Here is a 24,175-nt window from a genome sequence, read left to right on the forward strand (position 1 = left end):
CTGGAAAGCATCAGTTAATTACGTGCAGTGAAAGAGATTGAAATTCAACAATGAAAGCGTTCGTAGGCTTATTGTTTGTTGTCACCACATGTTCTGCTGGACTTTTGGGTGGCGCTAGTGGAGGCGGCGGTGGATACGGAGGGCTTGGAGGTGGCCACGGAAGTGATGGAGGAGTAGCAATAGGTGGAGGAGGTTATTCCGGAGGCGGACATGGAGGTGATGGTGGAGTAGCTCTCGGTGGCGGTGGTTACGCTGGAGGGCTAGGTGGAGGACATGGAGGGTCAATTGGCGGAGGAGCAGGAGGTCACGGGGATATTGGCGGCGGAGGCGCAGGAGGATATGAGGGTGGTTCAGGCGGTGGAGGATACAGTTATGGCATTGGACATGGTGGAGCTGTTGGCGGTGGAATTGGCGGCGGGCATGGTGGGTCGATTAGTGGCGGCATCGGTGGAGGACACGGAGGATCAATTGGAGGTGGAATCGGTGGCGGACATGGCGGCTCTATCGGTGGAGGCTATGGAGGATCCTTAGGAGGTGGAATTGGTGGAGGTCACGGAGGATATAGTTCTGGCGGAATTGGCGGTGGACATGGTGGTTCCATTGGTGGCGGTATCGGTGGAGGGCATGGAGGATCTATCAGCGGCGGAATCGGTGGAGGTTACGGAGGATCAATTGGTGGAGGCCATGGAGGATATAGTGGTGGCGGATCGATTGGCGGAGGATACAGTGGCGGTCATGGCTTCGGTGGCGGCCTTGGAGGAGGAGTAGGTGGTGGACATGGCGGATCTGGTGGTGCAGTTAAAATCATTAAGATTATTGTACCAAACGGTGGTGGTGATGGTGGATTTGGCGGTGGTGTTGGTGGAGGCCACGGTGGTTCAATCGGTGGAGGATATGGTGGTTCCGTTGGAGGAGGATATGGAGGATCAATTGGCGGAGGTCACAGTGGCGCTATTGGAGGTGGCTATTCCGGAGCCGGAGGACACGGTGGATCATTCAGTGGAGGTTCACTTGGCGGTGGATATAGCGGCTCAATTGGCGGAGGACATGGAAGTTCCATTGGCGGTGGATACAGTGGTTCCTTCGGTGGAGGCCACGGTGGATCCATTGGTGGTGGACACGGAGGCTCCGCTGGTGGATACGGAGGATCCATTGGAGGAGGTTATGGAGGAAGTGGTGGTGCCGGTTATAGCAAAGGCTGGTAAAAGCTTCAAAAGACTGCTTTTATGATATAGAATTGTTATTAATTTAAAGTATACTGTTTGTTATAAAATTTGAAAATATTCAAATATATTATTAAATTGTGATTCAGGAGCGTCTTTTACTTTCAAGGTGGCCATAATAATAAATTGCTGGTCATATAATTGAGCTTATCTTCTCAGTTTTTTAATAAGCTTAGAAACAGTAGTTTTGAAAGCCAAAGGCAAATGGAATGCGATTTCTGCTAACAGCTTCATATCTATTTCTATCGGACTTGCTATATCAGATATATTTACGATATGCCGATATAGATATTCCAAAAACTCAAATATTTCCTCTTTATATCTAATCCCGACTAAACCAACAACTTTCACGTGATAATCCTAGACATCACAAAAACTTCCACCAGGAAGTGAATCCAATCAATTTATTTCCAATCGTTACATTCGACGATGGTATGTAAACTCCCAAGTATATTTCAATTTGAATTGAAATTTCCTTCCTATTACGAATGGAAGAGTGAGAAACGACAACTAACGTTACAAACAGGTAATGTTAAAGGCAGGAAATGCTGTAATCTACATACGCTACCTACTTAAATTTTAGAGCGGTTCAAGCCGTCTTTCATATGTAATGAAATGCATAATATGCTTGAATAGTTCATCACAAATGCTGAGTGTGTGGATATTGAAAGCTCCTGAGACGGTTTAAGATTATAGAATAAATAAAAACTGTAAACTTGAAATTGATATATAAATATGATTGCTGAAAGGCGCCAAATGAAGCATGTTCACTATCGTACGTTTCCACTTTCTCCCAACCCTTGCTATTCTTCTAATATGATGGTTCTACTATAGTCCAATTGCTGGGAAGCAGATTTTTCTATTACAGCTTAATTAATAGAAAACGTTCTTCTTCATTTATGATCTATATACTAAGGCCGAACATATATGATTTGTCTGCTAAGGCCCTTTTCTTCTAATAAAACCCATACCTTCTTCATTCAAAGTCGTCTCTGACGAGTACAACCTAATGGCGAGATTTGAAGAATATGTGGGTCTATCAAGTGATTGAAGACGTCTTTTCATGTACATTTGCCCACCAAAACATTGGTGACAACCATCTGAAAACTATGTGTCATGAACATTGATGGTCGAGCTCGAGAAAAGATGTAGTTGCCAATAGGGTATTTCTAGACGTCAAAGGTTCACGGATTGTATATAACGTTTCCTCGTCTTGGTGTAAATTATAGACGATTAGCGGTAAAATTCTATTGTAGGTACAAGGGCAAAGTAGGGATTGGTGTCGAAGACGAAGCACAAAACCTGGAAAACGGCTGCTGAACCAACACCAACGACAATGCTACAAAATCCTATTTCCGCCTCCTCATAGTCATGTCTGCGAGTTCTTTTTTATCGAAAAGTGTAGATGGAGAGAATGGGTTGGGCTAACAATTTTAGGCGCATAAAAATGAGACAAAATGTACCAACTGGTCCTCCAGGTTGGGGGTTGGGCAGGGCTGACAAACTTCCATGGAAAACCGATGCTACGAAGCAACGGAAGGAACCTCGAACAACATGCCTGCATAGACCGAAGGCTGCTGAGCAATTAGCCAATACCCTGTGTCAATATAAGGATGATGTAACAGCTTTGCAACAGATGCGATGGACAGGAACCAATTTCCTCCAGTAAACCATGTGCTCGGAGTAGATTTCTTAGTCAGCCAAAAAATGAAACCGGCTGTTATCGGCCTTGAAAATATAAGCGAGAGGCTATGCACACTGCGTTTGTGAGGCAAATTTAGAAATATAAGGCTCATAAACGTTCAGATTTCAGAGCCGGAGAAGGATACCTTCTACGAGGCAGTTGAGAGCACCCTCGAAGCCTGTATGACATCAGAATCATACTTGGAGATTTCAACAGGCAAGTAGGAAAGGAGCCCGTATTCAGGCGATACGTCGGCTCTCCTAGCTTACATGGGGATACCAATGATAACGGACTGCGGATTTTTCAGTTAGCAGTGTCGCACGAAATGGTTGATGAAAGTACCTGGTTTGCGCGGAAAGCGGTCCTCAAACATACGTGGGCTTCTCCAGATGGGACCACTTTCAACCAAATTGACCACGTGCTAATCGAACACCACCACCTCTCAACCTTAATGAATGTAAGAACATAAAGGGGGGCCAATGTAGATTCGGATCAGTATATCGTTGGCGTAGTGCTCGGAGCTCGAATTAATACACCACTTACAATCCCCTCTGACAATCAGGTGAGAGTGAATACTGAAGCCATTCACAACACAGCCCTCGGCAACACCTATAAGAGGGAAATGGAAGCCGCAATAACCGCAGTCAATAGAGATCCTGAAGATGGAGCGTCAACAAATGATCTTCATAGCCGCCTGAAGAACGTTATCATTGATACGGCCATAAAGATACTTGGTCCCAGCCGCAAAATAACTCAGAAGGGCTGGTTAACAGACGAATGTACGCTAGCAACGGAATGAAAGAATGCCGCATACCGAGTAAGGCTGCATTTTTAAAGGAAGCGGGCATGTGCGGAAACTTATCACGAACTCCGTCGAGCGGAGAAGCGACTTCACAGCCGGAAAAGGAAGCATGGCAATGTAAACTTGAATAGCACAGGAAGCAACTACACCAGGCGCGAAAGTTTTACCAACAAGTCAGCAGGATGAAGCCTTACACACCTCGATGCTCATCCTGCCGAGACAAAGAGGCAAATCTGATTTCCGACAGAATGAACATATTGGAGCGATGAAGTACTCAGCAAGCAGAACATCGGCGATTTGTAGATCGCACCAACTGAAGATGACGGACAGATGTTGCCACCACCAAGTGTAGAACAAGTCGGGAAACCGGAAGCTGGACGCTTCAGGTACGAAAGGTTTTGTGTATTTCTTAGTACGTAGCATGTAATATTTGCATATGTCCACTTTCGGGTGATATTGACATTGATAGTCTTCAATTTTCAAAGAAGCAACAACTTCAACGTATTATAAATTTGTTAGTAATAGTGAGATTTCCATCAAACTTGGTCCGATCATGCTCTACATTATGGCCTATATCACTGCAGAATTTCGTGCCGCTAGGATGAATTTAAGGGGGGTTTCCAGCCAATTACAAAAAAATATAGTAATATACTATTATTAACTTTATTTGAACAGATATCGGTATGAAAGGTATTCAGGAGCCAAGGCACCATATAGTGGCAGCCTCCTGATTTTTTTTAGATTTTTCGGTTTGGTAGTTTCTGAGAATGGCCCCCTTAAAGAAATGATCGCTTTCAACCCCCCGCACTCCCCACGTTTCCAAGAAATGTCAAAACTAAGACCGGCTTCGAAAAGTGCTAATCGAGACCTTTAATTTGGTACCCCACATGACTATATTTGATGAAAAAAAAATTTACACCCCCCTTTTGCATGTATGGGGACCCCCCCTTAAATTCGTAGTAAAAGGATGTAACTCACTGTATGTGTGAGCGTTCACAGTTCCCACCTTTCTACAAAATTTGGTGTCAATCGCTATAACCGTCTCCGAGAAAAATGCGTGTGACGGACAGACAGACAGACAGACAGACAGACAGACAGACAGACAGACGGACAGACAGACAGACAGAAGGCCCTTAAGCTTGCCGTCAAATCAAGGCCGGACATGTTTGCTGGGTTGTACGAAGCGTGCATGTCCGAGGGAATATTTCCAGCGGTATGGAAGCGGCAGAAGTTGGTGCTTCTGCCTAAGCCTGGTAAAGCACCAGGTGAACCATCCTCATACCGACCCATATGTCTTTTGGACACGGTGGGGAAAATGCTAGAGCGGGTAATCTATAATAGATTACTCCCAGTAGTTGAGAGCCAAGGCGGCCTTTCAGATCGGCAGTATGGATTCCGTAAAGCCAGATCAACCATTGATGCCATCAAATTGGTTACTGGCTTAGCCGAAGATGCAATCCACGGAAAGGGTAGTACCAGCAAATATTGCGTGGTAGTAACCCTGGACGTGAAAAATGCATTCAATTCGGCCAATTGGAATCTAATCCGGAAATCCCTAGCGAAGGTTGGTATTCCCGCCTACCTCGCCGCAATTGTCGATAGTTATTTAACTGAAAGGAGGCTCTGGTACGACACTGATGACGGACCGCAGGAGTACGTCGTTTCCGCGGGTGTCCCGCAGGGCTCCGTATTGGGCCCACTACTGTGGAACATCATGTACAACGATGTACTTAATCTTCCCCTTCCGGAGGAAGCCACAGTGGTGGGTTACGCTGACGACATTGCACTGGTTGTTGTCGCAAAGCATCTCGAAGATGCTGAGTTATACTCAAGCGAGGCAGTCGGTGCTGTCAAATGCTGGTTGGAGAGCTCTGGTCTGACGCTTGCGGAGGAAAAAACGGAAGCGGTCCTCATCACGAAGCGCCGGAAGAGAAATTACGCCTGTGTTAGAGTCGGGAATCATATCATCACTTCCAAGCCGGCCATCAAATACTTGGGGGTGGTGATAGACAGGAAGCTCAGCTATAAGCAACACGTACAGTATGTTTGTGATAAATCATCCACTGCCAGTATGGCCCTGGCCAGGATGATGCCGAACGTGGGAGGGCCACGGCATACCTCTAGGTTGCTTATAGCCAGGGTGGTGACCTCAATCATGCTCTATGCGACCCCAGTTTGGAGCGAGGCGTTGCGGATGTCAGTTAACACTAGCAAACTGAATGCAGTCTACAGGAGGACAGCTCTGAGGGTATGCTCTGCCTTCAGGACTGTCTCAGATGATGCAGCATTCGTCATCTCTGGAATGATGCCGATTGACATCTTGGCAGATGAGATGGCGAATATATACCATGCGAAGCCAATCTCTCCCTTATTGCAGGCGAAGAAGGCTGAGAGGGAGAGATCAATAAATAGATGGCAAGAGCGGTGGGAACGCTCGGGAAAGGGTCGGTGGACTCACAGGCTCATTCCTGCCATCAAGGAGTGGTTGGAGAGACGACACGGTGAGGTTAATTATAATCTCACCCAGTTTCTCACGGGACATGGAGGATATCTCCAATACCTTCACAGGTTTAAATTGGAGACCTCACCCGGCTGTCCAAATTGCGATGGAGTCCCAGAGGACCCAGAGCATGTATTCTTCCACTGTCCGAGATTTGTGGAAGAAAGGAGGAACCTAGAGGAGACTCTAGGAGAGGTGCTGGTACCAGAAAATCTGGTGCCGAAAATGCTAGCACATCAAGAGAATTGGGATGCGGCCAACTCCATGATCGCATCAATTCAAGATAAATTGCGAAAGGCAGAGGGAAGGAGAAAAACGCGGTCACGTGCGCCGCGTATAGAAGAAATGGGATTAAGCTAGAGTGAGCTGACTCCGCCCCGTGATGTAATACCTTATGGTGGTTCCGCGGGGCAGGGAGGGAGTCGGGGGTGGTTTTAGTGGGTAAAAATCCCACACGCTGGTGTGTCCAGACCAGTGTCTTTTGAAGATTTCCACCTCCCCAAAAAAAAAAAAAAAAAAAAAGACAGACAGACAGACAGACAGACGACACGAAACCTTAAAAAACAGTCCATTAAATGATTAAATATGCAGGCAATCAATTACACCAAGTGGTTCATCAACTGATGCTCGAGGCATGGGACAGCGAATCAATGGTTGACGACTGGCAAAGGGGCATTATCTGTCTCACACATAAAAAGGGGGATATCACACAGTGCAGCAATTATAGAGGTATCACGTTGCTCAGTACCATCTATAAGATATTCTCCGCTACCTTGCTAGGTCGGATAGCCCCATACGCCCAGAACATCGTTGGCCCATACCAAAGAGGCTTTACGCCCAGCAAATCAGCAACAGATTATATTTTCTCTTTCCGGTAACGGATGGAGAAACTGTTGGAATATGGACATCAATTGCTCCATCTTTTCATCGACTTTGAGGACCCCTATGATCGTATAGCCAGGGTAAAACTGTACGCGGCCATGATAGAATTCGGTATCCCGACGAAATCGATAAGACTATCTAGGCCGACCCTGACCAATGTGCGGCGCCAGATAAAAACAGCAGGATCACTATGATGCGTCCTCTTTAATATGGCCCTGGAAGAAGAGATCCGTGATACTGAGGCAAATGCAAGGAGTACGCTCCTCTTTAAGTCCACCCAACTACTGGCCTATACGGACGATATCGACATCATGGGAGAACGACCCGAGACGTACAAACTGCCTTCATCTAGATCGAGAAGGCGGTACGAGACCTCGGGTTGCACATCAATGAAGGCAAGAGAAAATATATGGTGTAACGTCTGCGCCAAAAATCAACCAATCAGCAACATCAAACCGCACTGGTTAAACGCAAAGAATAAAGATAGGAGGCTACGACTTTGAGACCGTTGATAATTTCTCCTATCTAGGGTTGAAAATCGCAGCCGATAATAGCTACGACGATGAAATCCGCATATGGTTGTTATCAGCCAACAGAGCCTATTTCAGCTTACAAAAATTATTCCGCTCGAAACGTCTCACCATATTGTCGAAGCTCTTGTTGTATGATATAAGACAATGATCTTGTCAGTCCTCATGTATTCCTTGGAGACTTGGGTTCTTAGCAAGAAAAAGTGGGAAGTCTTGGTCGCGTTCGAGAGAAGAATCCTCCGAAGAATGTTTGGCCCCCTACATGAGGATGGACGACCCCATAGCCTACATATCGACGAAATGAGATTGTTTATAAAATCCGGCTCAATAGGTTACGGTGGGCGGGTCACCTAATCCATATGGATGAGGTTGATCTAGCCCGAAAAGTCTATAAGGGCAATATCTATGGAAGAAAAGGAGGACGAGGCTGACCCTGCTTGAGATGGAACGATGGCGTCGGTCAGGACGCCAGACTGTTTTGAGGGACATGGAATTGGGGGGGGGGGGGGGGGGGGGGAGGTGGGTCCTCATATATGCCAAAGGGGGGTGCAAATTCTTTTTTCATCAAATATAGTCACGTGGGGTATCAAATTAAAGGTGTTGGTTAGTACTGTTCGAAGCCGATCATAATTTTGACATTTGTTCGAAACGTGGGGTGTGAGAGGGGTTGAACATGATCATTTTTTTAACGAACCCATTCTCAGAAACTACCCAACCGAAAAATCTGAGAAAATCAGGGGGCTGCCACTATATGGTCCCTAGGCTCCAAAATACCCTCCACACCGATACCTGTTCAAATAAAGTTAATAATAGTACGTTACTCTAATTTTTAGTAATTGACAGGAAAACCTCCCTTAAATTCACCCTAGAATCACGAAATTTTGCAGCAGTGTACAGCATAGAGCATGATCCTGCCAAATTTGGTGGAAATCCCACTATTACTAACAAAATTATACTAGGTCAAAGTTGTCGCTTCTGTGCAAATTCAAGACTTTGAATGTCAATATCACTTGGAAGTGGATATTTTCACATAATATATATAGATATTACGTGCTACATACTAAAGAAATACACAAAACCTTTCATACCTGAAGCGTCTAGCTTCCAGTTTCCTGACTTGTATAAAATTTGGTTATGAGAAAATCTTCCGAGGTGAGTGCCCGTTCATGTGAATTCCCTAAAATTACATTCCCCAATGTTTTTGCTAATTTATAAATCCTTGCCGGTTGCAATTTTTTTGATCACCTTCAATGGTAGATTGACTTCATATTGACCTGTCTCATGTCTCCACTATTTACCATAAGTTTCGTTCTGCACAGTTAACTCATGATTCGGCAAATATTCCCAAAGCCCCTGTTGAAGCATTCCATCGTAAAATGTTTACATTTCCTTGGAAAATTATATATGCCATTCCTAGCAATTATCAACACTCAATTGAACCCGCGAAAAGTTAACTATCATCGGATTTTCAGTATAAATACTTTACGGAAGAGTTTAGGTGACATCATTCCATAACGTGAAGTGAATCCATTTACAAAATGAAGTCATTTATGAGTTTAATATTAATACTTACCGCGTGCGTAGTTCAAAGCTTAGGACAAGGTTACGGCGGAGGAGGACATGGATATGGTGGATATGGAACTGGTGCGGACAATAGAAATAGAGGAAAATATGACCACAACTACAAACAAGGAGGCTATAGCTACTCAGGATATGGCGGTCCTGGCCGAGAATACGGAGGAACGTTTGGTGGCAGCATTGGTGATGGACAAATCCTCTTCAACGGTGACCTAGGCGGTTACATTCCTGCACGTGGAGGGAGTGGTGGAATTAGTGCTACTTTTGGAGGTGCTGGAGGGAGTTATACTGGCATTCAGGGATATGGTGTTAGGACTCCTAGCAACATTGGGGGTGGATATGGTTTCAGTGCGTTTAATGATAAAGATGGTGGGCAGTTCAATCGAGGCACAGATAGTGAGCACATTGTATATAACGGTGGGATAGGTGGAGGAGGAAGACAAACTACTGCATTTACTGGATCGTACAGTCGATCGATCGGCGAAGTTCACCGTGTTCCTGTCGCGGGGAGTTATGCTAGTTCACTAAATGGAGGTCAAGTTGATTCAATCGGTGGAGGTTACGGTGGACCTATAGGAGATGTTCAAATCAACCACGATATTACCGGGCGGAAGAGCTCCACGTCTGGTGGCTACGGGACAGGTCAGGGCAGACGGTAAGTAGAGAACGAGCTTGTTATTTAGATGAGATGGAATATTATATTTAAATTATTTTTTAAACGGCCTATGTTGTTACTATTCACAAAACAATAAAAATGTAATATCAGCAGTTTTTTTTATTGAAGCATTTAGAAAAAGGGAAGAAAGACGAAGAAGATACTTTAATAAAGATAAAGAAGTCGAATAAGTGATATATAATGTCTCCTCAATAAGGCCAAAAACCAGGAATTCCGATAAAATAGAAACAAATTAAAGAGAATTGCCCATACCTTCCGGTGGGACATTGTCGATAACGATCTATTATCCGCAAGATTCCTTGGGCTAAACTTTTTTATGTATAACTGTGAGTCACGCATTCATAAAAGCGACACCAGTCAGAAACGAATTGTTGTAACTTCGTGAGGATATGTCGAGAGGGTTCGCTGTAAGAATGGTATAGCTTAACGTTTCCTTCTTGAAACTAGAAATTGATGTACAATATCTACTGTCTTTTAAATTTATCAAATAAAATCTACGCCAATATCAAATAAAAACGATTTTTGCTCCTAAAATATAGTATAAACCTGCGTATCACCAGCAGGTACCAGTAGGCTGTATTGTCTGTGAAGGAGTCAATGCGACAAAAGTATTTCGGTAGATTGACTGAATAGTTTCGTGATCAAATACTACAAAGGGGTCAAAGGATTACCTAACGTAAAGAATCCACGGGAAAACGGACACTAGTGGAGAATCAGAAACACAATCCCACCACCAGCACCATAGGTGAAAACATTCGACCAATTCGAGCAAGCTGTCAAAGGCCTAGAATTCACTAAAGTATGTGCTAGATGGGTCCCACGCGTTTTGATTGAAGATCAGTGGTTAGGATAGTTAGAGATTTTTAGGACATGTGTTTCTCCACTATTACAATTCCAAGTCGAAAAGGGTCAGCAGAACAAGAGGAGGTAGCCCTTGAGAAACCGAAGACCCACCTTTCCAGCTGGCAGGATTCTTGCAAGAGTTTTCCTCAACCGAAAAGGCATTTCGCTGATTGATTTTTTGCATGAGGTATGAATAATAAGTGCTTCTTACTATTAGGAGCTGTTGGCTACATATCGGTGCAGGAGACGAAACTAATCGATTCACAATTTCATGCTCCACTATGAATGCCAGGATCCGTGCTACAGTTGGATCAAAGCCTAACGAAATTAACTGGATCATCTCTCCTACAGTCTGGGCCTATCTTCCTGCGGTTTTCATTTGTTTGGCCCGTGTAATAAAGCTACTGAACACTAGTGATTCAACGATGATGCAAGAGTGCGCAATCTGCTTCTGGCACAACCAACTTCATTCTACGAAACTGCAATAAGAGACCTGCATTTGCACCTGTATTTTAACAAAGGATAAATCCCGTATATATTTGATTCATTTGGTTAAAATGGGTCATGTAAATTTCTTATATATGCGGATCTTACTCTTTCTGTATTCTTCTTTTTCTTCAGCCTTTGTCCCGTTCGCAAACGGGGTCGGCTCTTCGTGATCGGTTTCGCCATTTGGCTTTATCGAATACTTGATGTGGGTGCAATCTCGAGGCTTTTAAATCCCCATCCAGCGGATCAGGCCACCGTTGTTTCTTGAATTAATTGTTGAGAAGACTGAGTAATACGTTTTATATATTCGTGAGATTTACCATTTCGTCATGTTTGTTTCCATCTTTAGTAAGATTAATACCTAATCCAAGACATAAACCTTCCTTTAGAATAGTCCAATGGTAATGGCATTATACATTGAAGGAGAAGTTGCATACCCGTAGTGTCAACTGCGATCTTTGGTCTTAAATTTTTCACTTTTACCCGCATGTCAACCTTTGCTATAAAATTTAGGAATCTTGTATGTTCGTGGTAAATTTATTTTCTGGCTCGCAATGGATTTGCATATAATAGAATGCCTTTAGACTAGATGTTTCAGCAATGGTTACATGATATTCCGCATCAAATCAATCATTAGATTTTTGCCGAGTTTAATATCTCAGTGTTACATCATTGGTAACTTTTCCTCTATATTTTAATCCTGATCATGACTTCTATATTGTTAAGTTGACTGGTTCTGATTTAATTTAAATGAGCGATTTTTATTCACGTAAAATCTTGGAATTCAACTCCTCTTCATGATATCACTTCTCCATGACTACTAAAGGAAGGGCAAAGGAAGCATAATCCATTCATCCATAATTCAGAACACCATTTACGAAGGATAGCAGCTCTCCCGCCAGATACTTGAGAAATCTTTAAGGTCACCAGAGAATTGTTTTCCTAGGATGCGTACGCTGGCTCTATCAAAACCAGGACAAACGTAAAGGAAAGGCGTGACAGTTTCTCCTTTTTCTCTAACTTCAGCAATGTAAATTGCAGGATACGTCAAGTCTGGAGGCATAGTCTCTTATAGACCAGTAGTCCCTGCGAACCACCGTAATCCTGTAGGCATGTCGCATAAGACTGTCGTTCTTCTCAACATGGCCCAGGTGGTGAATATTCTCCAGTTGAAATCAATGCTGTCAAATAGTGCCAGTAAATTTCATCCTTGACAGACACCGACTTCGCTAGTCTGTTAGCCCGCTCATTCCCCTCTATGTTGCTATAACCGGAACCCCTAGAACATCAGTATCTCGCCCAGACTGTGCAGCGCGTCCCTGCACTACCCCACCAACCTGGGGGATGTCGTCACTGACTACAAATCCTTGCTTTCTTGTCAGACTGACTACGTCATGCTTGGGGCCCGGATCATATCTCAGCTATCGACAAGCTTCCTATATCGGCAACATTTCGGCTTGAAATACATTGCCGAATCCAGGAAGACCGTACCACCCGGCTAAATTGTCCCTATCCAAGAAAACCATCTTTGATCCGTCGGAGGAGAATACTGTATCAGAACCTTGTAACATGTTATCGGTTTTCCATTTTTCCATGGTTGAAAAGCCCACCGCAAAATTCCTCTTCAAATTTGGCTTGCATATGGCATAGTCCGTTAGGAATATCTGGAATCCCCCCAAGTCAAGTATTCTGTCAGCACTACACACTATAGTGTATTTAATACAGTGGTACAGGGGGGAGGTCGAGGAGTCCATTGAGGTCATACACGGGACAGAGCTGAAGAGCCCCAGTAGCATCTAAAATCTCTAAAAACTTAGGTCACTGAATCTTATGAAATTTGGTTCTATCTCTTGTGGAGAACCCTAGCGACAACAAATAAGGATGATTCTCGATATTTGTGTAAATGATTCGTTTCAATTCAATTCAATCTATTTGTCTTCTCTTCTACAACTTCTGCATTGATATCGATCAGGGATAACTTGTTTTTAAGTGCTAGAACGTTACTAGCGGGTCATAATACACGTCTTTGACGCTTTATAAGCTTTCTCGATTGCCCTGAATTCAAAACTCGTTTCGTCATGGATGCTTGTGTTTGGCTTTGTGCTGTCCCGCTGCTGAGAAGTTTCTAGGTGAAAACTTAATGCTGGCGACGCAATGCAAAAGCGCGTTGAACAGTCAAGGCAGCACCCTCAACCCTTCTGGCCATAGGAACTTAGAGAGGAATGATCGGACTGACAGGCTGGCCGGACCCACTCTGCTCTCAGCAGTCCCTTGGCGGGTACAGTTTGTGTTCCACTAACGATTGTCAAGAATGAAATCTGCTCGCATTACTTAGAAACTGCGGACTACAGATGATGAAGATTCACCGACTGTGCCAAATCAATGAGGATTTCGCCAGCCTATAATAAAACCTCATCTCCAGAGCGCTTGTGTCAAACGTGTGAAAATGCATACATGACTACAGCGGTCTGCCCGGGGCACTGGCCTATAGGAGGCCATGCTGCCATACTCAGCATACCTCACAATAACGAATTACCGAAGCTGCGGAGAAGAGGGGAAACCCTTACGCACTTTTTTTTTTGCGATTGTCCAGCGCTAGCTAGAGTCAGGCGCGGACGTTTGGTAAACCAGTCTTAGAAGGCTTCAGAACGATCTTTAGCTACAGGGTGGAAGAGCTGCTTTCCGCGTGAATGCTAAGGGCTGGTTGTGAAGATCTGAACCGGCACATTTTAGATGAATTTTCTTTTCGTTACGTGCAACCTCCGCTTTTAATGAGGAGGGCTTCATAATCACCATGGGCCGAATAATTTCTTATGAAAGCAAATATTGACATTAGATAGAGTAGGCTTACTGAAGCAGAGAACAAATTGAAAATGCCGCTTAGATCATTTAGAGCGTTATTGATGTGAGGAATGCTATGGATAAGGGTTGTATGGATTTTTAAAGATTGAATTTTAATATCAGAAATAATTTGGCATATGAATGTGTATGCAGACGCGCACCATATACTGAGTAAGCCGCCTGAAAATAACAACCAACATTGGATAGCCATTAAAAATTCTCTTTTCTAGAATGCTACGCAGGTCAACGGCTACATCCCAAGGGGCGTCAGAAGAACTGACTGACGGCAAAATCGTTGAAGCGAATCTATGAGCGTCAAAGATAGAAGGCTTATTGGTCACTACCATTGATGGCAGTGAGACGCATTCAAGCTCTGATACCGCGCGATATCCCGTGAAGTTCTGGTCAGGAAAACAGAAGGTAAGAAACAAATTATTTCAGATGTGTATACCATATCAAAACGAAAACTTGCAGATCTTTCGATTGTCCTATGAAGGGCGCTAACGGTAGAATTCTCATCCACAATGATGAACAGCTGAATAGTTGGAAGGAACACTTCATAACCGTATCACATTCGATGAAGTTCTGCATCCTATGAATGATAGGGCTAGTCGCTGCAACATGCGATTACGGACTATTCCTCCAAATGGAACGGATGTCATCTCCTCCCTCCTGAGCCCATAGGTAGTAAAGGTGGGCTTGATGGTCTTCATCGCTGCTCCTGCAGTTACTGCAGAGCAGCTACTTCCTCTCCTGTGGAAATCCTTCAATAGCCTATGATATTCTTCTCCAAACACATCGACTACGCTAATTGCATCTGTTTGCTCTCTCACAAGGTCGATCTTGGCCTTGAATTTGGAAGGAGGGGCAATTAACGTGGGACTGAGAATAAATACCAACAAAACCATGTTTTAGAGCCTAACTATCTGCATTAATGGACAAAGCATCATGGGCGTCGCTCAATTTGTATATCTAGAAAACGTCATTTCACTAAGGCGTGAATGGCAACATCACAAAAGTTCGCTTTTCAGAATCAGGAGGGCTTACTCAACCAAGTATTCGTCTATCATGAATTTAGTGGTCTGCTTGAAGGTTTTGGTAAGGTTTGAGGGGATAGCGGCACTTCTAGAGCGAATTTCCATTCTTCTGAATGATCTGTATGATCTGAACACTGTCCAGACGTCGAAAGGTGGGTTCTTGGCGAGCAGTGGATGATTATTATGCATAGGAAAGGACTAATTGATGCATAGTAGTTCAAGTTCAGCTGGTTTTTTGTTTTTGATCTGTTTGATAGGCATTGCAACCCTTTTATGTTTGGGCATCAAATCTACTTTGGAGAGAAGATGTTGGAGTAGCCCAGCTAGGTTGATTGCTTGGGCATAGGTCGATGAGGACTAATTGATTTCGGTGTCAAAGCTAGCATGTGTGGAATGGTGAGTACTCATTCAATGGCTGACAAGGATCTTTACCTTATTAGCAGTTAATATGTTTTGGAGAAAGGGATTGCAACGACTGAAAAGTTTGCCAAATTGCGTAGATGTTGGTCTAAATTCCCAGTTAGGGCTTCCTTGATTTTGAAAAGGCGGGTACGAAGGTGGGTAGCCTACCAAGTTAAGATAGTTTCACGGATTGAGAAGTACTGTGGGGAAAATCTACATATGTCTAAATTGTCTTTACCCCAGCGTCAGGAGGATGTTTTTCGTATCGACATGAAGTGACTGAACGGCTGGATATCCTCTGGTTTGGTTATAGCTGGGTTTGGTAATGGCTGGAACAGTTGATATCTAAAAGGTTGGTTTGTGATCCGCCAGTATCCGTTTCAAAAAATTGGGGCTGTTGGAGCTCGGAGTTGGAGATCCAAAACAGTGATGTCAGGAACGGTTTTAAGGAAACGGAAGTATTTTTTTTAATAAAGGTTAGGTTCGTCACATTGAAACACGTAAATTTCCATCGAGGAAGTATGTTTGTTATTTAAGTCACACCAAGATGAAGGACGCATTTCAGGTAAATGCGAGCGATGACGCGTAGGTGCGGTTGACGCGCATACCCCGGGCAAAGGGTGAATGGCGACCATATGTAACATGAAGGGCAACAATTTGTCAGTTCATCGAGGTTGTTCGCGCAGAAGTATTTGATTACATAGCGGCAATTTCGACTAATACGTTGGTCAGGACAAACGAGGAAAATAACTTGGCTTCGATTTAGGCGATAGTAACCTTTAGGGATTTGATTACGTTAGTAAAAGCGAAAACTTAGGTTAGAAGGGATCCATGGATGACTTATAGATGAGGAAGCAGGATATGTGCTTAATAAAAGCTAGCCACGGTCGGTTTCAATGGAATGCTATGGCGGCAAAAATAGTTTTCTTCTTAGTTTTAGCGATGAAAAACGAGCCTTCATACGAATATTGTAAATTATGGAGACCTTCTTTTACTAGACGTGGCCTATGTAAGAATTTATTGTTTGTTTAGGACTTCCACTTCCTTCTCAGTAGCGGAGTATGCAAAAAGCCAAACATAAGAATCTATTTCAACCAAAGATTCAAGTCCGCGGAAACAAGATCGAGAAACAGACGTTTAATCAACTCGGCTATTGCACAAAGGGGATTTACCATACCACTTCTTCTGAATAAAAGTGGTCCTCTTCAAAATGCTCCATGCACTTAAATGGGTTTCACCTGCTGAGAACTCCTATTATAAATTCAATGATCAAACCCTTAGCTCCAAGTTCACATAATATCTATACTTACTCGGCAATCAATAATATTCAAACTAAGAAAGCTAACCGTCTCTTATCATGCGAGGCTAGGAGCATTTTATATGTTCAGCGGATGGATACCCACTTTTAATACCTGGGAAACACCAAGGTCGTTCCAAGAATTGGTTTCAAAATTATTGTGTTCGACCTGTTAGCCACTTATGAACATCTTAAGCGTTTTATGAATATTGAATACACTAAGAAGTTCCAAATGTCCCATTTTTTGTGGTAATATTTGTAACTGCATTGAAAGAGAAGGTCGGGAAGTACTTGGAAGATCAAAACCACATTCTGGTTCATAGGTATCATTTCCCCTTCTCCCTCTAGAAATTATTATTCAGTTTATTTGATTGAGGTTCAGATAAAAAATCGCTGCAAAAACCGCACCTAAGAAATAGCAAATTCATAAGCAATCTTATTTTAAAACAAACGGAGGCCGAGTTCGATGACAGCAATTTCGCAGCTCATTCACGGTGCATAAAATTGGCCAAAAATGCTTCAACTCCAAAGAATGGTTCAACGGCAATGATGTAATTTATGCAATTTCCTTTTTGCAAACTCATGTTGAACGTGCTTCACCTAGATTTTCAATTGTAGCGTAAACGAGACACTTGAGAAAAACTCCGGCAAAAAATGTTAAGAAAACTGCACGATATTTTTCTCAGATTTTCTCCGTAATTAGTAGGTTGTTCTCGAAAGCAATTGGTGCTGCAATTATTGATGTGAAATTATTGTTTGGTATAAATATGGACCGGAAGACATTATCAGACATCAGTTATTTCACAGGAGCCTGAACTCCAACATGAAGGCTTTCGTTTGCTTGATGGTCCTTGTAGCTAGTTGTTCTGCGGGATATTTGAGCGGAGGAGGAGGACATGGCGGATTTGGCGGCGGATATGGAGGATTCGGTGGAGGACACGGCGGTTTTGGCGGAGGACACGGTGGTTTCGGCGGAGGATTTGGTGGAGGCCACGGTGGTTTTGGTGGAGGACACGGAGATTTTGGCGGAGGATTTGGTGGAGGACACGGAGGTTTTGGCGGAGGATTTGGCGGAGGACACGGAGGCTTTGGCGGAGGACACGGAGGTTTTGGCGGAGGACATGGTGGCCTTGGCGGAGGATATGGTGGTGGCCATGGTGGAGGATTTGGCGGGTTTGGCGGGGGGAAAGGAGGCGGTTTGAGTAGTGGTGCGATTGCTGGTAAATTCGGTGGTATAATCGGTGGAGGAATTGGTGCTTTGAGTAGCGGTCATGGTGGATCCTTTGGCAGCGGATACGGAGGCGGTCATAGTGGATATGGTGGTGGATTTGGAGGTGGTCATGGTGGTGGATTCGGAGGTGGATTTGGAGGTGGTCACGGTGGTGGTTTCGGAGGTGGTCACGGCGGCGGAGGATACGGTGGTGGCGGAAAAGGATGGTAGACGAAAGAGATGTCATTGCTAAGTAAACCAAGTTGCTATATTTTTATGTCATTTTGTTAATATTATTTAGATATGAAAATAAATTTGTAAGGCTATTCGTATATTATTTCAGATCTAGGTAAAATATCATCGCGTTAAGCTTGGAGCACAGACAACGATATTATCAAATTTTTCTTCCTGTACGTTCAATCAAAGGTTGAAAGTCCTTGTCGAATAAGCGTGTGATATCTATGCTGTGAGGTGTAATGGCACCAAAAAGATTATGTGTAATGCGCAAAGCAGATCAAATTTTACGATTGTAGAGGATCCAAGCGCACCTTTTTTATTGCATCGAACTCCCTCACTTCGCTTCCAAGAACTACTTTCATCGCTTGTTAGATTTATTTAAATCAGCGGTTTAATTAGTTTTCCCGTCGTAATATTCCAGATAGATCTGCAGGACTATCAATCATAAAGGCGTAAATTACAAAAAAAGAAAAGAAAGAAATTTTATTTTGAACCGCAATGTTCTGAAACTTGACTTTATTTGACCCCATGCCGTACTCTAGTATCATATCTTTAGGTATTTTCTACGGATAAGCATTGGTGGATTTATGGCTGCTAATGTGTAGCATAAGATTGAGCTTGGTACTACCGTCGGCTGAATCAACGCTATTCCCGATGTTCTGCCTGTTTGAAGAAAGATGCCATGGTCCATTGTTTCCATCCACGCCCTCCTGACAGGCAGTATAAAGAACGTCATCAATAACAACAAGAGATAGTATCGGCAAGGGAATGCAACCTTGTTGGACTCTGGTTTGAACTTGAATAGATCTGAAATTTTCCAAAATGCCCTTTCTGCGCAGGAGACTCTAGATGCACTCCCTGTTGACGTTGCTGAAAGCCTTCTCGAAATCGTCAAGCTCATGTACGCTTCCACTCGCAGTAACAGCAACAAGATCCCTATGCTCCTCGACCCGCTTCCAGGTCCTTGCAATCAGGCAGATCTTAAGACGCCCCATCGGGACGTGACCAACAACCTCGTATGTGTGTGCGTTTGAGGTGGAGAAGAGCAAAACCTCAGAGAACTCAGACTCTAGTGGCCCATTGTACTCAATTCTCTCATCTAATGGAATACTTCGGATTCGTTTATGTATCGCACAATTTCCGTTAATGGATGTGATGCTACCCGCTGCAGTTGTACACGCATCACATCAGAAATCGGATGTCAGATGCGTCCATAGGCTGTTCACTCACATAGAAAATATTCCGTGGATTCCGCTTCCTTATTACAGGATGAACACATATCATCTTGGAGAATATCCATTCTGATCATATGCCTAGCTAGTGAGTTATGGGCAGTCATAATGCAAACAACACTTGAGCAAGTGTGCATTCAGAGTTGCGGGTGATATCCAGACGCACACTTCTTTGAAGTACGGCTACTTTACAGCGAAACCCGTTTTGTTTCACTTTAACCCACCATACTACGGATTTATAAACAAACATCGGCCTAATGATAGCGACATACATTACTATCTGAGGGCTAAGTCCCCATGTCGAGGCAAAGGTCCGCTTGCACAGCCCATAAGTTGTGAGAGTTCGTTGCATCTTTATCTCTACATGTTTGCTCCAAAGAAGCTCTTTGTCTAGAATACTCACTTCTTCGGAGAGTTGAAGTATTTTTCCCCTCATCTCTGTAAGGCAAAGACCATTTAGTTTCCTCCTCCTCACTAGAGAAAAAAACACTTTTTATGGCGGGCAGGAGCTCATCATTATTCTCCGGCAGGCTGTTCTAAATATATGAAGTCCGATCAGCAAGATTGTGTTCCCGATGCTGATCGGCAATCGGGTTCCGTAAATGAACCGCCTTGAGCTCCAAGTGGTGAAACTTCATCACTGCTGCGAGAAAATGCAGCCGCGATACACAAGTGAAGGCAAGCGGCTATCGAATGATAATTTTGCTGCGGGCCGATACAAGTACCTCTATTTTTTCGTGCATCCATAAGATAATTTCTAAATATATTACTGAACGTGATGTGGTCAACGTGATTAGATGCCACCAATGACGACGCGGTGGAGGATGCATCAAACCACACACCATCATCAGATCTCCAAAAGCGGGTTTTTTACGATATGTTCGATCATGGTGTTGTCAGAGCTAACTGTGGCATTCAGATCTCCCATCGCGATCGCAACATCCCCTTCCGAAAACCTTTCCTCGACTGTATTGATTTGCTCGGGGAAAACCTCCTTTTGCGCCAAATCGGGAATCCTCCTTAAAGGCTATTTGAACTATTGAAACGTTCTTCTTTCAGGATCGGAGTGTCTCAGTTGCGAGCAGTATTCTGCCTGGTAACGGTTCCCAGGACAAGAGCGCATCAGCCTTGCTGATGCAGAAAGCATTAATAGGCACCGGATTCATGTTTACTTCCAGTATACTTGCCAGAATATAATAACACAATGCCGCAGGAGAGAGAGAAGTTCTCAGAATGTCCAGCCAGTATCGCTGAAATTCTTGAAAATTCGGTCCGATTCCGAGACGTGGTAACCACTACCGAAACATAGTTAATTTCAATATTTTCAGGTTGCTAGTCAACAAGGTTTCTAGTCAGCAAGGTTGCTAGCCAGCAAATCTCTATCTGTTTCAGTCACTTTTTACCACAAGCGGAGAATACTTTCAGTAAATTCTACAGCCACCAACTCACCCTTCCGAAACTGACTCCTCATTTTAGTAGTACCATTAGCCCGGCGGGAACTGGCTTCTCGTCTTACTAGTGCTATTAGTCTGCGGGGTTGGCCCACGTCTGTTGGTTTAGACGCCAAAGTATTACACCCTCATTCATATTGAAATGACTTTTTCCTCCTCCCCGCTCGTGGGGATAAGGCATCAATCTATTGTCTCCAACCCATTCGGTGATTCGGTGGGTAAGTGACCACTGTATCCAGGGTGACTGCCAGGCCCATTTTTCTCGACATTGGAAACGTTGGAAGCTATAACTAAAGGTAAGAAAGGCTAAGATGGTTCACCGATTCATCAGGGCCTCTGAGGGGGAGACATTAGTGAGAAGAAATCACCACCTAAAAAGAACGGTCATGGAAATAGCCGATTATCTGTGCTAATATTTTGTTTATTGGTAAGCTCCGGCTCTAGTAGTTCATAAGCATATTGAAATCATATATGTGGGAAGGTATTTTTTTTGCCTAGTTGCGAGGCAGAAGGTGGTTCTTTCTAATGAAATAATGTTCACCAACCAACAGAAATTATGGTTGCAATAGTAACACAAATAAAATTAAAGACATTTCTTCCCAAGAAGCTCTTCCGCAAAGCAGTCGTTCAATAGGACAAGGACGCCTCTGAAATACGTAATATGCCACAAATATATTCTAAAGAAGAAGGGCCTGCACAATCTAGGATGTGGCCATCCGGAGACTAAACCCAAGAAACGGTTGCAAAAGAAAACCAGACCGAACGCGCTAATCTTAACAAAAATCAGCGAGCTTGCGTATACGGGGTCAAACTAGACATCCCTCTGACTGACTTGCTACTCGCAAGGCAGATCCAGTCTATGTCCCAAATGTGAAAAGTTCAAATACGTGTTCTGCATAGCACCACAGAAAAGTGGCACATTGCAAGAAGCACTGAATGCAGAAGTCTATATAGGATCTGTAAGGACACCCGGAAAATAATAACCGCTATCCAGAATCGCACTTCGATGGGAGCCGTCATAACACAAAATAGTAACCATTGTCTTTTACGCATTAGCAGAAGAATATTACACAATGATGCAAGATGCGGATATTGTTGGCGATATCCTCACGCATTAGTGTGGTACTTGCGAATTCTGGGCGGTCATTACTTTTCGAAGGGTGGAATTACAATCGGTAGTGAACCTCACCAGCAGGAATAGTGTGGAGTACATGGATAGCGATTCCAGAGCTTGCAAAGGAATAATATGAAGTCACTTAGCAGAATAATGGGCCGGGCACCCAACAAATTTGGCTGCAGAAGTGTTCAAACAAGTAAGCTTGGAAGACACATTGTTACTGGTACGCACATGAGCAAAAGTTTGAAAGGTTGTAACAAACTTGCAGCGGACATGTGAAGCCCCCACATCTCGTCCTCCAAAAACGCTGGAGGGCGATATCCCAGTTTCTGGTGAAATTCAGAAATTATGGAATTCGGAGAAAAAGCCTCAAAGCTAGGAAGCGCTCCTAGCATTGACCTGAACATGCAACAATACAACAAACTGATAAGACTGATCAATACCATTGACAAACTATTTGAGCGAGTAAAATACAAAAATGCTTCCTATTCCAAAAAAAGGCGTTTCTGACAAGAAATTCGGATTTCGACTTACGAAGATTACAAGGCCACAACGGGCCTTTATTGATTGTGTCAATATGCTCAGGCTGCAATAGAAGAAGGTAAATGCTGCGCAGCGGTAACTCTCGATGAAAAGAATGCAAAATGAGAAAAAGTCATCGAAGCCTTAGTCAAACTACGGTTCCCGAAATACATTGTGCTCATTGTTGTCAAATTTTTTTTTGGATTGCGTTATGATTCGGACGATGAGCAGAAACTATTTTAAACAAATTGCGGTGTCTCATAGGGTTCTGTCCTAGGTTTCATACTTTGGTTCATTTTGTATGGTATAGTGTTGACGGTAACGTTTCCAAACAAAATGGCAACCATTAGCTTCGTTAATGAGATCAGGATGAAAATGGTAGACGAGCTGGTGGTCTAGGCAAACGAAGGGATCACCTAATTATTCCTGGCTGAAAAATGTCGGCCTGTCACTTGTTAAACATAAAACAGAAGTAATTGTAATCAGCAAGAGAAGGAGAGGAACATCAGTGAAAATGAAAGTTGACTAACAAATAATTTGCTGCCAACCAGCCCAACCTGTGCTGCAACTAAAGCGTCTTCCAGTGATGTTACAATCTTGATAATATAAACGAAGGTTGGTGAGCCAAGACGCCTTGTTATTTCACGGGTAGTAAGTTCCGTGCTACTCTACCCAGCTCCAATTTTCTGGCATTGTACTCTGGCAAACTAGATGGTCGGAGACATAAATCTGGTGTCGAGTTACTTTTGATCGCTACCGCAAGACACGCTTTCTACACTTGGAAGCCGGTTCCTGACAGCATCACAATTGTAGAATACTGTGCACCAAAGGAGACTTCCCCTGTAGTGGAGAAGGATGCTTCCTACGAGCAGTTAAACGCAGTGGATTGACCATATCAACACTCTGATGATCTTTTTGGAATAGTGCGTGGAGTTTAGATCTTCGCGAATTCGAATCCAAGGTGAACAGGGAGTGTATTTGGAGTGCTCTACGCAGGAGGGGCATTCCGGAGAAACTATTAGCTATTATCAAAGCGACATACGATGGCGCTAAATGTGACGGGCTGTACCGAGGTAAAGTCTCGGAGGATTTTGAGGTCCAAAGCGAAGTCCACCAAAGTTGCATCTTGTCACCGATGTCGGTGACATTCTTCATACTGTCTTGTCCGAAGTACGTGGAGGAATTCAATGGACGATGACATTTTCCTTCAAACACCTTGCGTACGATGAAGACATCTGTTCGCTCCCTCACCGGGTCTTGAAAAAATGGCTCACGATTTGGAAAGAAAAACGAATAGAGTTGGAATGCATATAAACACCAACAAAACTAAGGTTCTCAGTCTGACTGGTCATCGCACTCTCCCTATCTGCATTAATGGGTAGAGCACCGAAGGCGTCGATCAATTTGTATAACTAGAAAGCGTTGTTTCTGCCAACGGTGGCACCAAACTGGGTGTTCACCGGCACATTAATAGCGTTAGAAACGCTTTTGCTGCCCTATCTAAAATCTGAAAAAATTATTATCTCAACACCAAGATCAAGTTAAGAGTGTTTGGTGCTAATGTTCTGTCTGTGTTGCTATATGGAAGTATCACATGGAAAGTGAACTCCACTTCTATTCAA

At 43.6% G+C, this 24,175-nt stretch overlaps 3 protein-coding genes across 3 annotated transcripts; all 3 read left to right on the forward strand.

Annotated features, from left to right (window-relative positions):
- LOC119657170 (glycine-rich cell wall structural protein-like) lies at positions 1-1,311 on the forward strand. Its single transcript, XM_038063957.1, has one exon. It carries the CDS (start codon positions 51-53, stop codon positions 1,203-1,205), a length of 1,155 nt encoding a protein of 384 aa, XP_037919885.1. The 5' UTR covers positions 1-50; the 3' UTR covers positions 1,206-1,311.
- A 7,848-nt stretch (positions 1,312-9,159) lies between these two features.
- LOC119657053 (ATP-dependent RNA helicase A-like) lies at positions 9,160-9,858 on the forward strand. The gene has a single exon (XM_038063806.1). The coding sequence runs from the start codon at positions 9,160-9,162 to the stop codon at positions 9,856-9,858; it is 699 nt and encodes a 232-aa protein (XP_037919734.1).
- A 7,734-nt stretch (positions 9,859-17,592) lies between these two features.
- LOC119657674 (glycine-rich cell wall structural protein-like) lies at positions 17,593-18,556 on the forward strand. Its single transcript, XM_038064700.1, has one exon. It carries the CDS (start codon positions 17,608-17,610, stop codon positions 18,223-18,225), a length of 618 nt encoding a protein of 205 aa, XP_037920628.1. The 5' UTR covers positions 17,593-17,607; the 3' UTR covers positions 18,226-18,556.
- The last annotated feature ends 5,619 nt before the right edge of the window (positions 18,557-24,175 follow it).

Source organism: Hermetia illucens, chromosome 5 (genome assembly GCF_905115235.1).
Source record: "Hermetia illucens chromosome 5, iHerIll2.2.curated.20191125, whole genome shotgun sequence".
Lineage (NCBI taxonomy): Eukaryota > Metazoa > Arthropoda > Insecta > Diptera > Stratiomyidae > Hermetia > Hermetia illucens.